Here is a 16,394-nt window from a genome sequence, read left to right as displayed (position 1 = left end):
TCTTTATTTTTTTCCTCTTCCACTGAGCTTTTTCGTTGGTCGCAACGATCGCTATCAACACTTCACACATTTAACCAGACAAAAAAAAAACCAAAACATAAAGAAATTAATATTGCATATGTACTAACCTTACTTATCTCTCCCTTTCTCTTTCACGCTGCATTTTTGAACATGCAAAAAAACTAAAAAAAATCTTATAACTCACCCAAACTAACCGTCAGATCAAACACTAACCACAACCACTAATGCGGCCACTAACACCGTTACCGCGGCTACGGCACTAAGCAATGTCGATATAAACGCACATAACCTAGCAAACGCATCGCCTGCAATTGTATCGTCCTCAATGGCGACAACAACAGCAGCAGCGGCCAATACAACGCCCAATAAGCAGCCGACATTGATGCGCATCGGCAGCATTGGACGCACCACAATAACCTGCGTGGCACCGGCGAGCACTGGCGATGATGGTGAGATGAATTTGTTGAATAACGGTAATATGGGCGTAATATCGGCGGCAGCTTTGGCAGCTGCGGGTGTAGAACTCGAATCGGTGGACGAAAGCATGACCGAGGTGCTGGTGAAAATCGAGAATTCCTCATCTTCAACGCAGGAGGAAGATGAAGAGATGGAGGCGGAAGGCGAGAATGAGGGCGAAGGCGAACTCGCCGAGGACGATGATGATGATGATGATGAACAACAAACGGGTGATAATGGCAAAGAGTCCGATTTCAATTATGAACTAAAGCTGTCCAGCCCCATGTCGTGGGCTTTTGACACAGTGAAAATCGAGAATGAGGAGGAATTCGAAGATATACTCTCCGGTGAGCAGGACACCACCAATACCGAGGATGAGGATGATCTGTTGACCACAGCAGCAGCCACAACCAAACAAGCTGCCGCCGGCTCAACCGAAAACAGTACACGTGTAAACGCAAATGTTACCGAGTGCGCCGAGTTGCCGGCAAGCACACGTGAGGCAGCAACGAATCGCGCCGAGAGTGCGTCGCATAAGGGCGGCCAGCAGCGTGCCGCTGGCAAGCGACGCACACTGTTGGAGCGCAAAGAGACGACGACATTGCTGAGCAAGCAACAGCAACAATTGCTTCTGGAACAACAACAACACTTGCAACATCTGCAATTACGACCGACGCAACAGATGTTGCAATTCAAGCTCGCCTCCATACCAGCAACCATCACCTCAATAACAACAACAACAACAACAGCGGCTACGGCACAGAAACACAACAGCAATGGTGTTAAGGACGTCGCAAGCGTTGGCGTTGGTGGTGGTGGTGATGCTGTTGGTGGCATTATTGTTGGTACCGCTGGCAACAGCGAACCACATGCGAAACTGCTTACCGCAAGCAATAGCGGTAAAAGTAGCGCCAATGCCGGCGATTTTAAATCGTCCGTTTCCGATGATAAACGCTATCGCATTCTGGTGCAAAATCAGCGCATGCGCAAGGAGTCGCTCGAACACTCGGAGGATATGATCTATAATGCGGACATCGAGAAGCCGTGGGTGTGTCGCAATTGCAATCGCAACTACAAGTGGAAGAATAGTCTTAAGTGTCATTTAAAGAACGAGTGCGGCCAACCGCCACGCTACTTTTGCAGCAAACTCTGCGGCTATGCCACGAATGTGCACAGCAATTTGAAGCGTCACTTGAACACGAAGTGTCGCGATCGCATGGAGGAGGATCAGAAGAACAACACCAGCACCTACACGCTCGTATTCCAGCAAAATGAATAAACAGCCGACCGGATGCACGCGCACACGAACCGACGTTGCAGTTATGTATAGTGTAGGCGTTCGGCAACAGTTCGCACACGCTCGTTTTTATTAGCAACTTGTCAACGTTTGCATATTTAACGTATTTATTTATGTATGTATTAGGCGTTTTTTAATTTATTTTTATTTGTAAAAATGGAACATTCCTTAATTTCGAATTTAAGTTCGGATTTAGTTCGAAATCCAAAACGACGCTAGTCAAATTGAGCGGCACATATAAAATATGTTTGCATAAACGTTCATACATATACATACATATACATATATGTATATATATTTATTGTCGTTCTTATATATTTATATATTTTAGTGCGTAAATTTTCATTAAAGAAATATTTTTCATTTTAAAACATTTTTTATATTTTTGTTGTTATTTTTTTGTTAATTTGTTAATTTAGTATTTATTTTATAGTGCGAGAGTCATGAGAAATAGTTTCTCACGCTCTTATACGTGCATATACATACATACTACATACATATAGTCGTGTGTATATGTATGCATATATGTAGGAGCAACGCAAAAGTCATTAATGAAACCTTTTCTAGTCAAATGATGATTAAAAGTCTTATAGAAAATTTAATTACACATAGATATTTATTCTAGCATATGTACGTACGTATTTAACATTGCAATTTATATACATATACATATGTTGCTGTCATTTTAGTTTAATAAAAATTTAATTGTTTTTTTGACGCAAAAAAAATATAAATATTGATATAAAAAATTATATAAAATAAAATATTTTCGAAAACTTATGTATTAATATTATTTTACGTATTGTAAAGCTTATGTAAATGTAATATAAAATTACTTTAATGCAACATACATACATAACTCAACGTTAAAGTGTATTTATTCTAATCTTTTGTGTAATAATGCTTATGGCAAACACGCTGAAATAAGCTTTTTCGAATTGAAAATTGGTCAAGTTGCAATAATATTGTAAAAAAATGAAAACTTTGTAAATGCAATAAATTAGAAAAACAAAGCAGAAACACAACAACACACACATTCACACATACACACAATTATTACCGCAGTACTAATGTGAAAAGAATTTGTATTTTGCCAATTCAAAGCCATTAAAGTCATTTAAATATTTATTTATAGTTTTAACTTTAAAATGCTTACACAAAGAATGAGAGTATAAATAATTTGAACTAAAGAAAAACTGTACACCCGAGCATAAAATTACTAATAAAACACATTTAAACCAATTTAAGGCGGAATGTAAACGAAATGTGCAATTTTATTGAATGTTCTCATTGCAGCGCGGATAACGGAACGGTGGCGCACTACGCGTGTTCAGTAACTGGTGTTGAATATTGACAGAAAATTAAAGAAAAATTAAATAATAATAATAAATGAGATTAAAAAATAATATTAATAAATATGAATAAAAAAATTAATTATAATAAAAAATAAATAATTGATAAGAATTATTATATTTTTTTACCTGAAAATAACAAATTTAAATATTTTTTTAATAGTTAAATATTTTACATTATCAGTAACTATTAAAAAAATATATATTTAAACTTTGTTTAATATTTGAAAATATAAACTTTGTTTTATCTTTAAAATATTTGAAATAATTTTTTTTAAATAAAATTGTCTCCTTTTCAGCTCTATTCAAAATAAAAATAATAATAATAATAATAAAAAAATTAAGACAAAAATAAATAAATAATAAAATTAATAATATTTAAAACAAACTTAAAATACTAAAAAAAGTTTGAATTTTGTTTAATCTTTAAAATATTTTGAGAAATTTTTAATAAAATTATTTCCTTTTCAAAAAATAAATAAAAAATGGAACAAAAATAAATTAATGTCACAATTAATAATATTCAAAAAGCTTTAAATACTTTAAAGTTTTTTTAATAAAATTGACTCACTTCCAGCTCACTTTAAAAAAAAAAATAAATAAATAATAAAACAGTTTGTTCTTAATACAAAAACGAAGAAATATTACAATTGCTGCATTTTCAGCTCACTTCTAAAAAACAAAATAATAAAAAAAAACTAAAAAAGTGTTTTTTTTTAATACAAAAATAAAGAATATTAAAATTAATGAAAATTATTTTAATATTTAAAGTGTTACAGGCCTAGCTGCGTCGTTAGAAAGCAACCCTACCTACTCCACATATAATTTTTAAAATATGTCAATAAACAAATAAATTAATTATTTTTCAAAGTTTTTTTATATAAAGTCTATTATATAAAATATTTTAATAATTTTTTTTACAAAATCTCTTCCATTTCAGCTCACCGCACACCCTCATTGCTAACATTTTTACAAGCATAACTGTTTACCTACAACATATACATATAAACATATATTCTAGCCAATATAGAACTCTCTCTAACCAGTTTTCTCTTCTAGGTTTCTGCTGGCTGCCGGCGGTTAGTGGAGTGCCATACAGTGCCCAAAAAAAGCAGCGTTTGCTAAGAAACTCTGAAAGAACTTTGAATTTTATTAATTATTTAAAATTTATAATAGCAACAAAGAACACAACAATAAAAGCAATAACTTTGGTGGCGCTTTGTTAAAAAAGAAGGTAGATGTCAACTAAAGCAAGCAAGCAAGCAGCGCGCCGCAGAATTTCGTATAAAATTATTTGATATACATATGTACATATATACATGTTTATATTATATATGTATATATACATATATATATAATATATGTATGCATTGAGATTTATAGCTTAGTTTATATTTGTACTTCTTTTAATTTACTATGTGAAAAAAATATTAAGTTGTAAATTTTATATATTTTTATATACTTTACATAGTGTTATTTATACATACATATATCTGTGTATATTAAGTACTTATATGTTTATATATTTATATTTTTTACCATTATTCTTTTATATTTGCCAGTTTAGCTAGTTTTGCTTGTGACTTTGCGTTCACACACGTTTACTATATAATTGTATGGTTTTATATAATGTAACATATAATAAATTGAATTTAATTAGTTTAAATATACCCGAATTATAAAGTACTTTTAAATGCATGCGTAAACTTATACAATTTTTTATATAAGGTTTTTTATATGAAGAGTGTTGTTTTTTATATAAAGAGTAATTTTTTATAAAAATAATATTTTTTTACATAAAGAATGAAAACAAAATTTTTTATGTGAAGAAATTTGTGTTAACCACTTTTTAAGCAACACTGTACGCATATATGCGCATCTCTTGTGTATAAATATATATAATATATTAGAAATGTATATGTATGTGTGCTGTGTTGGCGTGTAAAAGTAGTGTTATACTACCAAGTGTGGTTTAAAATATTTTTTTAGAAATAAGTTAAGACACAGCCAAGCCTAATCTCAAGTTATAAGTCAAATAGTCATCTGGCTGTTGCACATATGTACATGTTTGTATGTATGTGCATGCGGTTTTACACAATTTTTAGTTACCAATAAATAGTTGTGCAAATTTCCAGAAACTATGAAGTTATATTCTAGCTTTTTGTTCGGAAAATTTGTGCTACACACATATTTTAAACTAATAACTACACACATCATATAAGCAAGCATATAAACAATGCAACGCATACATATAAAAACGGAAACAAGTAACTGTTATATTAATATTAACAATGGTTATTGTTATTTGCATCATAATTGTAACTAACTTTCTGACATAAAACTTGCAACATGCAGCGTGCGAGTTAGCAAATGCTTTACTGCTGTGTGGCAGCTCCTTTTTTATGCAAACAAATTACATACATATATAAAATAATTACATAATGATTAAAAATAATAATGCCAATAAAAAGGGTGACACATATGGGGTACTCAAAAAGTGTCATAAAGCATCGTAAAATCATAAAATCATAAATTTTTATACTAGTTTAAAAAATTTGTTGTTGGATTGCTTACTAAAATAAGTTTACGCAAATACAACTCTGAACGCTATGTTTTCGGATCGTTATAACTTATGTATAACTTTATGAGACGATGTGAAACCCCTAATAGTTTTAATAAAAAAAAAAGTTTTATTGAATAAAAATTATTAAAATTAAAAAAAATATATATAAAATATGTAAAACATAAAATTAAACCATTTCAATTTTTTAATTTTTTTTAATCTTAAATTTAAGAAAAAAAAATATTAAAAATAAATAAAAATAATAAAAATATTTTTATTTACTAAATTAACATATACTTAACAAAATTATAAATTATTCAAAATTAATTAAATAAAAAATTACAAAGTATTAAAATTAAAAAAAAAAATAAATATAAAATTATAAATTATTAAAAATGAAATATTTAAATAAAAAAATACAATTTTTTAATAATTAAAAAAGTATAAAAAAATATGTAAAATATTACAAATTATTTTAACTAAAAATATTTCACGTATTAAAAATATTTAAACAGAAAAGTATAAAGTATAAAATTATATATAATAAAATTAAATCATTTCAACTTTTTAATTTTTTAAATTTAAGATACAAAAAATTTTTAATAAAAAAAATAAAAATATATTTTACTCTGTGCAACATATTGCTAGAGTATAACAACATTTAACAAATGAATATAATTAAAAAATTACAAAGTATTAAAATTAAAACACTTAATATAAAATTATAAAAAAATATTTAAAAATTTATAAATTGTAAAAACAGAAATATTATTTTAATATAAAATATATGAATTAGTTAACAATTTTAAAAAAATATATACAATATAAATTATTTAAAAAAAATTAAGTAATTTTAACATATCATTATGTGATTGCACAAATTTTAAACTTTATTCTATAATATAACTATAAGTATGCACAGCCGTTTTGAAGGAATATGTGTTTATAAAAACCAAAAAAACATTTATAAATTCGAAAAATATAAAAATTGTTTACGGTAAAATATGTATGTACATATGTATGTATCTCAATATGAAAAAATAAAAATTACTTAAAATTACAAAAATATATATTTTTATACAAAAAATAGTAAAAATTACCAAAAAAATATAATTTAAAAAATAAAATAAAATAACTAATAATAATATCAAAAATACTAATTATTTAAAATTTAAAAATATGTATTTTAAAAATAAAAATTATTATTATTTAAAAAATTATCAAAGAAAAAAAAATCAAAAAAACTTAAATTGCTAAAAAATAAATTAAATAATAATTTAAAAAATATTAATTATTTAAAATTGAAAAAAAATATAGTGAATAATAATAAAATAAATAATATTAATAAAAATAATTATACTATCATCTATATCACGTGCACAAATTTCCAAAAATAAGTAAAAAGGTATAAAGAAAAGTGCAAATTTAAACTTTAGTTATATAGTACGAGTATAAAGTGTAAATATATTTGCAGTATGGAAATTTGTGAAACGCTCGACCAACATTTATATTTCTTTATTACAAAACGCATAGTTTTCTCCTTAATTCAGGCTTAAATTCGCACAGTTCACATAAGCAAACACACTAATACACACGTACATGCGGACGCACACATACAAAACGAAAAAAAAAAATAAAAAAAAATCATACCAACCGATTTGGAAACATTTTCAAGTAACAAAGCAATTAGCAAAATTCAAAAGCAGCCCATCATCATCTTGCCTAAGCGTGTATGCATATCATCAACACCTTGCCAACACCACTACCACCACCACCACCACATTCGTCACCTATGTATGTATGTATGTTTGTATTTACTCATATTATGCCAGTCAGTGATTTAAAAAAAACAACGAAAAATATTAAAAAAAAAACATAATAAGCGAAGTGTATGCAAAAACAAAAAAAAGAAAAATCGAGAATGAAAAAAATAATCATTTTAATTTTTCATTTTCTGTATTAAACTGTTTTAACAGTTGCGAAATGCAGTATTTAACATATATTTCTACATATATAATACATTGGTGTTTTAAATAACATTATATATATGTATGTATATTATTTGTAAGACTCCTTCCAATTGAATTCAAGCATAAAATGAATTATTTTTTTAACCAAAGTGACTGCTATTTCCTTTCGAGACTAAACTATTTACAAATGTATTTTAGAAATTTTTTACTTTTACCCACTAAATAGCAAAACAACTAATTTAATTTTTCTCTTTTATTACCTCTCTTTTTCAATGGTGACTCCGTTGCATGCCACACGCTGTACGCTGTACGACAATCAATAAATTGTGCGCGCGATCCACCAGATAAACTCAATGTCACGAGCGTATTCGCTGCCGCCGGCACACATCTGCGATCCAACTTGCGCGTGAAAGCCAGTCCGCCCAGCAGTCGTGTCTGCACGCCGGTCATAAAGTACGAACCGACGTCCACAGTCGATGACAATGAGCATGAGGGCGATTTGGCCGGTGTGCCTAGCCTTGGTTTGGTCACGCAAAGCGGTGCGATTACAGTTGGTATCACTGGTGATGGCAGCGCCGCATTGCCCGGTGACTGTACCGACGACGAGCAACCATGTGATCTACGCTTGAGCGCTTTCCCGATGAATCTGGTGTCGATGGCGATACAACGGGCTGCACTACAGTCCATAGCGGCCGCACCGTCCACCCACCTCTCGTCGCTGATGAACTTCCCGCATCCGCACGCCAGCGCACATGCACAATTGACGACGCAAGCAGCCGGACAACCGCGTGCACTATCACCAACACGTCGTTACAGCATCAGCACCAGTACTGCTACGGGTAATAATGCTACTGGCATTGGTGCGGGCGTTGTGCCTTCAAATAGAGCCAACACACCACCGCTTACGGGTGGTGGCGTTGGTGTTGGTGTTGTTGTTGGTGGTGGTGGTGGTAACATCAACACTGTGCCACTAACTACGGGTACGAGTGCGCCTAGCGCCACCTCAGGCGGTCCATCTACCTCGGCAGCGGCGGCGGCAGCAGCAGCAGCAGCAGCGGCAGCGGCTGGCAACACCGCACTCATAGCAGGCAGCAGTTGTGGCGATGAGGCCAGTGGCGTATTGAGCAATAGCGGCACTGCTGCTGGCAGTAGTCACATGGCGGCCATTGCATCCGGTACCGGTGGTGGTGGTGGTGGCACCTTCGGTGGTGCCTACACATGCGAACGTTGTGGGAATTCGTATGCACGACCGCACAGCCTAAATCGGCATATGCGTTTCGAGTGCGGCGTCGAGCCGAAATTCGAATGTCCGATTTGTCACAAGAAGTCAAAGCATAAACATAATCTCGTTCTGCACATGCGCACACATCAACATCGATGATATAATCAGCCGTCACGATATACGCAATGACCACCGATACTCCGCCAACGCATACTACGACTACATACTGGGGAATTTAGCAAAATTAGCAGCAACAAAAACAACAACAACAACAACAACGACAATTGGTGCAACAGCTGCGGCAACAACAACAATCGACAGTATGGATTCATCACAATTGCAAAGAAAATTTTTTATATGTTGCTATGAGCAGCGCGCGCACCCACACATACACAGGCGCATACGCATGCGCACAACCACCCACTTCGCCACGTTGAGTTCGACGCTTTCCTTTGCTATTCGCATATAAATCTGCCTACAGACACACACACATGAAACGCATATAGCGCAGAGCACATTCCAACGCATAAGTATGAAATTGTTGAAATCGTTTTTATTTTAGCGAAGCACGCACGCCGTTACAGTGGTAAATACATACATATATAAATAGTGAACAATTAAGTTAAAAGTGTGATAGATTGAGGGTTAGGTTGCGTTAAAGATGTTGATGGCAACAACAAAAACACACACACACACATACACTCATACACGAAACACCTTTACACTTACACAAACACACAGAGAGACATGCATGCAGGTATGTAGGAGTGCAATTTGATGAAGGGAGTTCTCCAAGCAAGCAACACACACATTAACTAATTAGCACGAATGTGATTTAATTCTTTTAAACATAAAGAAGTCTTATAATTTTCCAAATGATCTTGAGAACTTAGTCGTTTTTTTATTTACATTCATTTATTTTTACAATTTTAACTATAGCTTAAAAGTATACTTTTATACGAACATATAAATATATATATTATAAAACTAATATTCTCTACAACATTATGTAGACATGCACACATACATACATACATACTTATATAAGTAAAACAAAAAATGTATATTAAGTAAAGCCTGTATGTCTGTATGTATGATTAAAAGTGAGAGAATATTAAACAATTATTGTAAATGTAATTGTATATGTAGTTTTACAAAAACAAAAACAAAAATTAATATGCAAACAGTCAGCATATGTGAATACTTGTTGCATATACATATAAATATTTTGGCTGTTACCGTTATGGCCGCCACATTACAGCACAACTAAGCATGTATGTAAGTGGCAGCCAAAATTGGAGGAGGAGGAGACACAAGAAGTGATATTTGAAGCACAAAGTGATATGGACAGTGGTATATGGAGTACATAAGTAGTTATGTAGAACGTATAAGTTGCGATGGTATTAGGGGACTTTGTTAAAAAGGAGTAAAAAATAACAAAAAATGTAAAAATTAGAATAAAAGCGAAAAAAGCTTGGACTTGAGAAGAGCAATTGTATGTTGACAGGAGAGAAAAGCCAAAATTTAACGAGAGAGATGAAAGAGGAAGAGAAAAATAAGATAGAAAATTAAAACGAAAAGATAAAAGGAATAATAAAAAGTAAAAATTAAAAATTAAAGCGAAAAAAGCTTGGACTTGAGCGGAGCAAGTGTATGTTGATAGGAAAGTAGCAAAAATAAAACGAGAGAGAGGAAAGAAAGTAAGATAGGAACGAGAACGTAGAAAGAAAAGATTAGCGGAAATAATAAAAATAATAGATAAAAAGAAAACATAAAAATAATAATTAGAAAGAAAATATAAAAAATAATAAAAAGAAAAGTTAAAAATAATAATTGAGAAAAAAAAACAATCAAGAAAGCAAGCGAAAAGAGAGTGCAGCGCGCGCAAAAGTGTGAAAAGAGCGAAAGTGTAGCGAAAATCAGTAAACATACAAAAGTAATAGTAAATAATTAATAATGATCTCAGTTATTTAAAATTACGAAAAAGTAAAAGAAAACAAAAACAAAAAGAAAATGTAAAAAAAAATTAAGAAAACTAAGACGCATTTCAAAACAAAAAAACGACGATAACGACATTCACATTGTTGCATATTTATATAAAAAAAATTTTGTACTAATATTTTGTGAAAAAAACACATTATGATAAATTAGTGAGCGTACATACATACATACATACTCACACATGTATGTAGAACAAAAAAAGAACACACAACAAATAAGATTTCAAGCAAAATTTTACAAGTTTACGTTTCCAAAGTAGTTAAAGTGATTTGCTGTCGTAAATTATGCAGTTACAATATAACGGTAATTTTTTTTTTAACAATTTTTACTTGTTTGTTTGCACAATCATACACACGTGATAGCCGTATATCGACGAGAGAGACTGCAACTTTTAACATTTTTCGAGTTGTCCAACACAATGGAATGGATTTTTGTGGTTAGAAATGCATAAACAGGTATGCAACGGTAAATGTATGTATGTATATAGTGGTAGATTTGCTAAAGTAATGATTTTTGCTATATAATATGCATATGCATACTTATATGTAAGCTTTTTATATACAATGGCGCACGCTTGTATTTGTAGTGCGCTCAATTGCTTTTGTTAGTGTAAAATACAGTTTTCTGAAGTTTTCAAGCACGCAAAGTGAATGTTTGAAAATCGCGCACCCTACAACAACCGAGAAAAATGCAACAAAATTTCATAAACTTGTTGCTATTATATACATATATACATATATACACTTAAATGTCTGTTTCAGCTTAAGTCAAATTGACAAGTGTGTCAGCAAGCCGGCAAAACAGTTCTTCTTACCCCCGCCCCCCTTTGTATGGTTTGTAGCATAGGTTTCAATACATACATATGTGTACAAGTATATGTAGTACATATGTATATGTACTACTATATATATGTACTTATGTATGCGCGTATATGTAGTCAACTATGTGCAATAAGTTAGTTAAACGATTTTATTTATATATATATAAGTGTAGACATACATACATGCATATGTATTTGCAATTATTAGTCATTTGTGTAAAAAAGTTTTGGAATTATGGAGTACACGAAAATGCACAGTTAAAAATACAGTTAAATGAAGAGTTAAGATAATTGTGATCTGCGTTTGAAAAACGACTAAATAATTATTTAAAACAACAATTATATATAAATATATATATATATATATATATATATATATATATATAAATCTATGTTATGAGTATGTCTAAAACATAGAGCTCTAAACTTTAGTGATACACTTATGGAAAACAAAGTAAAAAACAAAAAGAAAAATGTGAAAATACAGTTCTTAGCTAACAATGTTTAACAATGAATTCGAAAAATTGATAAATCTTATGTGATATTTATTAACATAAAACACTCAATAAAATTGAGATGAGCTTGTCTGGCAACATCAACATCAATTGTGCAATGGTTTGACGGCATATAACGGTAAGGCTTGAAAAAGTATACAAAAACCGTTAGAGAGTCTTTCGAAGCTCCCCAAAATGCTGGCCATTTGCAATTGACTTTCAAAATTTATGTCTCAATTTCTAAATGTATGCAATGAAGAAGAAGTAGAAGAAAATGAATTGAAGATAAGCAAAAACTAGTCATTAGTGCTGAGCGTTGAGTGAGGAGTTAGTGTCGTTTGAGAAGTAACGATTTGTGCATAGGTTTTTTTCTGTAACTGTAATAAATTTAATTAAATATAATTTTTTTTCTTAATTGTAAGTCGTTAGTTACGTATAGCGGTACATTAGTTGCACTTGCATAAAATTCACTGTCAATCATTCGCAAATTTTTTTTTAACTTTTTCCAAATGGAAAACATATGCTCATGCCGGGTTCCATCAGCCCTTTAAGGTTAAAAATTTAGTTTGCGCAAAAAAGTAGTTTATGTTTGTGCAACTCTGATGTGGACCTTTGAAAAAAAAATCAAGTTGGATCTCTAATGTGTAAATCTATAAAAAAAAATAGTTATTGTCACGTCGTTTGGTAGCATTCCTTAAAAGTATACGGTTTTTATATATACATATATATTGTGATTCACTAAAGGCACAACAGGCAGCGGAAATGGAAATAACAGTAAACATTGTGTTTATAAAAATTATTAGACAACATAAAAATGTAGCAAATGGAAAATTGAAAAGCAACTTAGTAAATTATTTGTTAAATATTACAAAAATCCGCATATGTATATATATACGTACATATATTGAACTTTAAATGAAAAGAAAATGAGCAAAAATTTAATTGTGTACTTAACACATACTACAAGTTGGCTGGCAATGAACAAGAAGTGTTTTTAGTGTCTTTCAGTTGTCGGTAGAGTATATACATACATACATACATACATACATACATATAAGCTTGTAAATGTTTACAGACATCAAAAAAATACAGCATAAACCCTACAAATATGTTAGAATACAGTTTAGTGTTTTCTATTTTTTTTTTAATATAAAATAATTTAAAAAATATATGAATGCACAAAACTTGTATCATTTTAAAAAATATGCAGTTTTAACATATTTTTAAGATTTTTGAAAAATGCAGCTGAGCGCATTCAAAATTTTGATCGAAATTTACCAAAATTATTTCAGAATGGTAATCTTAAGTTTCAAAATATTGAATAATATTCCATTGATCACTAAAATAACATTTTAATTACAATTAAACAAATTATTTTCAAAATGCTAATTTTGAGTTTCAAAATATTTCTTCGATCATTCTTTGTGTTATATTTTTGGAAGTTATAAAAAGATTAATAAAGTAATAAACATTTAAATTTTTTTCTTAATATATTTATCCATATCTTGTATATACGCATATCTTATATTTTCCAAATAAAAAAATAACTTAAAATCATTCAGTTTTCAGTAAAATTTGATGAATACAGATTTTAAACTAAAATTTTTTTCTCTTTTAATTAATTTTTTTATGTGTAAACTCTTTTTTTTATTTTTTTTTTTTATTTTTGAGATAAAAAAACATATTGTTAAACTATAATAAAGGAAAAAGTATCCAAAAGTATATATATTTTATATAATTATTGATAAATCATGATTCAGAAATCAATTTCTTGTTAAAAATTATAATTTGTCTCAAAAATCTTTACCACGAAATTTGTAACACCCTGTAGGAAATGTCGGAGACCATATAAAATATATACATAAATTACAAGTATGATGATGTGAGTCGATTTAACCATATCCGTCTGTCCGTCTGTCTATAAATACGCGTACTAGTCCCTTAGTTTTTGAGATAACGCGCTGAAATTTTGCACACGTTCTTTTTGTACAAGAAGCTGCCCATTTGTCGGAACCGCTGATATCGGACCACTTTATACTCATATACTTATGAACTGACCGATCGGAATCAAGTTCTTGTAAGGGAAAATTTTTATTTTCACCCGAAGATCGGATCACTACAGTTTTTGTATGGAAAGTTATATATATTTTTGAAGGATGCTATGCTATGGTGCTACCGAATTTAATATTTTTTTAGTTTAACAAACGATTCTTTGCATTCTTTTTCGGCTCAACTAATTTACATACATATGCATTTTATTTTTTGCTTAACAAATATAAATATCGGTTGCTTTTAAATTTGAAAATTTAATTTTAAATTAAAAAATTTAATTTTTAATTTTTTTTAATTAAAAAATTAAATTTTTGCACTTAAAAAAAATTTTAAAATTTGCAAGCAACCGATATTTATATTTTTTTCATTTTCACTTCGCAAAAAAAATTTTTAAATAAAAAAAAATTTATGCATATTTTATTATTTGATAAAAAAAATATTTATCGGTTGCTGTAAAGATTAAAAAAAAACAACATATGTAGTTTGTCTTAAAAACTTTTTTTTATTGCTGTTATATTTTTTTTTTTGTAAAAAATATACCTATGTAAATATGCGTATATAACATATCGATAAAATTAAACAAATAGTAAAAAAATATTGAAAATTGGGGAATGCAACAAACGAGTTGCCACTGTCTGTCTGTATGTATGAATGTTTTTCTTTAACAAAAAAAATATATGTATGTATGTATGTAATTGTGCGTTATGCAATCGTATTGGTATGTGATATAAAAATAAAATATTAGTTAAACTTTTTTCACTTCAACATAAATATATAAAAGTCCATTTGAATGATAAACATTTATTGTGTTGACTAGCGACTGATGTACCCCTGTTTCCACTCGTCCTCTTTATTTTCATTAATGAGCTCACAAAGCAAAACGCAAACCAGCAACAACAAAAAGTCAAGCGAAATTTAGCAGTATATACGATTTTGAGCACACACACACAGACACATAAATCGACGCGTATATGCTTAAGTTTATGCAAAAACAATTGTGATAATAAACGAATAACTAAATTTTGTAGCTTTCCTTCGGCCGTGGGGACTAATGAAATTTTAAAGTAGTAACAAAATTACCTGTTTGGAAAAAAAGTGCAAGAAAAAAGTATAAATTAAAAATAAAAAATTGAAATAGAAAAAAAAAACTGTATGAGAAAAGTGCATATTTACTAAAATTTTACGAAGGTTACTTAACGCATAATCGAGAAAAAGGAAAAAATGTGAAAAATTCGAAACAAAAAAACTATAATTTGGTCAGTATTTCAGATAAGATGTTATTGTGTAAATTTTTTTTGTAATGTTTTGTATTTTTTTTTTTTTTTGGTTTATTTTATGTAATTGTATGAGAACTGTTGTTAAAGGCAATTGAAGGTAGCACCTACATTTATATATATTAAAAAAATTATTATATCTTTAAAAAAGTAATATTTAATAAATTATATATTATAAAAAAAATTATGTATTTAAAAAAAAATTTGCTTGATCAATTATAAACTTTTGTTATAATAAATAGTTTTGATAAATAACTAGTCAAATATATAAATAAATAATACATTGTTAGTAACAACTCATCTCATGCTGCATTTTCCACACCGCCCTCCACTTACCCCTTCACTATATACTATAACATATGTATATTAATTATTAGTTTTTTTTTATAATTATAATTAAAATTAAAATTTATTTTCCACACATTTAATTTAATGCTAAATAATTAACTTAAGTTCTTAAGCAAATGTTGCTCTTTAAGGTTGTGGTCTTTTCGTTTGTTTTAATTGAAATTTTTATGTTATTTTATTTTTTTAATTTTTACTATTATTAGTAATTATTTTAAGCGTGTTTTACTTGCTTATTGTATAACAAAAATATATACATACAATATATATAATGTAAATACATATTTAAGTTGTGTCCTTTGCAGCGTTTCTTACTTTGCTGGCCTTTTGTCAGTCAACTAACTAATAGTTTTGTTGTAAACAATTTTTTTAATTAACTTTGTGCAATCTTTTTTTTTAAATAATTAATAAATATATGTACATATGTACATACACGCATATAACGAGCATCACATAGCGCTGTTGAAATTTTTCTTTTATATATGTGAATTATATAATAATAAACTATTTATATACATAAGCTATAA

At 29.5% G+C, this 16,394-nt stretch overlaps 1 protein-coding gene across 2 annotated transcripts in view; it reads left to right on the top strand.

Moving 5' to 3' along the window:
• Nucleotides 1–16,394, top strand: part of LOC126755484 (longitudinals lacking protein, isoforms F/I/K/T-like) — a 116,254-nt gene that overhangs the window by 85,708 nt on the left and 14,152 nt on the right. The window contains exon 7 of one of the 2 annotated variants that reach the window (XM_050468080.1): nt 222–3,039. The exons of the other annotated variant lie outside the window; for it this stretch is intronic. Coding sequence (XP_050324037.1) covers nt 222–1,756 — 1,535 coding nt within the window. The 3' untranslated portion in view covers nt 1,757–3,039. Of the gene's footprint in view, nt 1–221; nt 3,040–16,394 lie in introns of those variants that run through there. 2 annotated transcript variants of the gene reach the window in all.

Source organism: Bactrocera neohumeralis, chromosome 4 (genome assembly GCF_024586455.1).
Source record: "Bactrocera neohumeralis isolate Rockhampton chromosome 4, APGP_CSIRO_Bneo_wtdbg2-racon-allhic-juicebox.fasta_v2, whole genome shotgun sequence".
Classification (NCBI taxonomy): domain Eukaryota; kingdom Metazoa; phylum Arthropoda; class Insecta; order Diptera; family Tephritidae; genus Bactrocera; species Bactrocera neohumeralis.
Note: the sequence above shows the minus strand (reverse complement) of the source record. Positions and strands in the feature narration are given on the sequence as shown.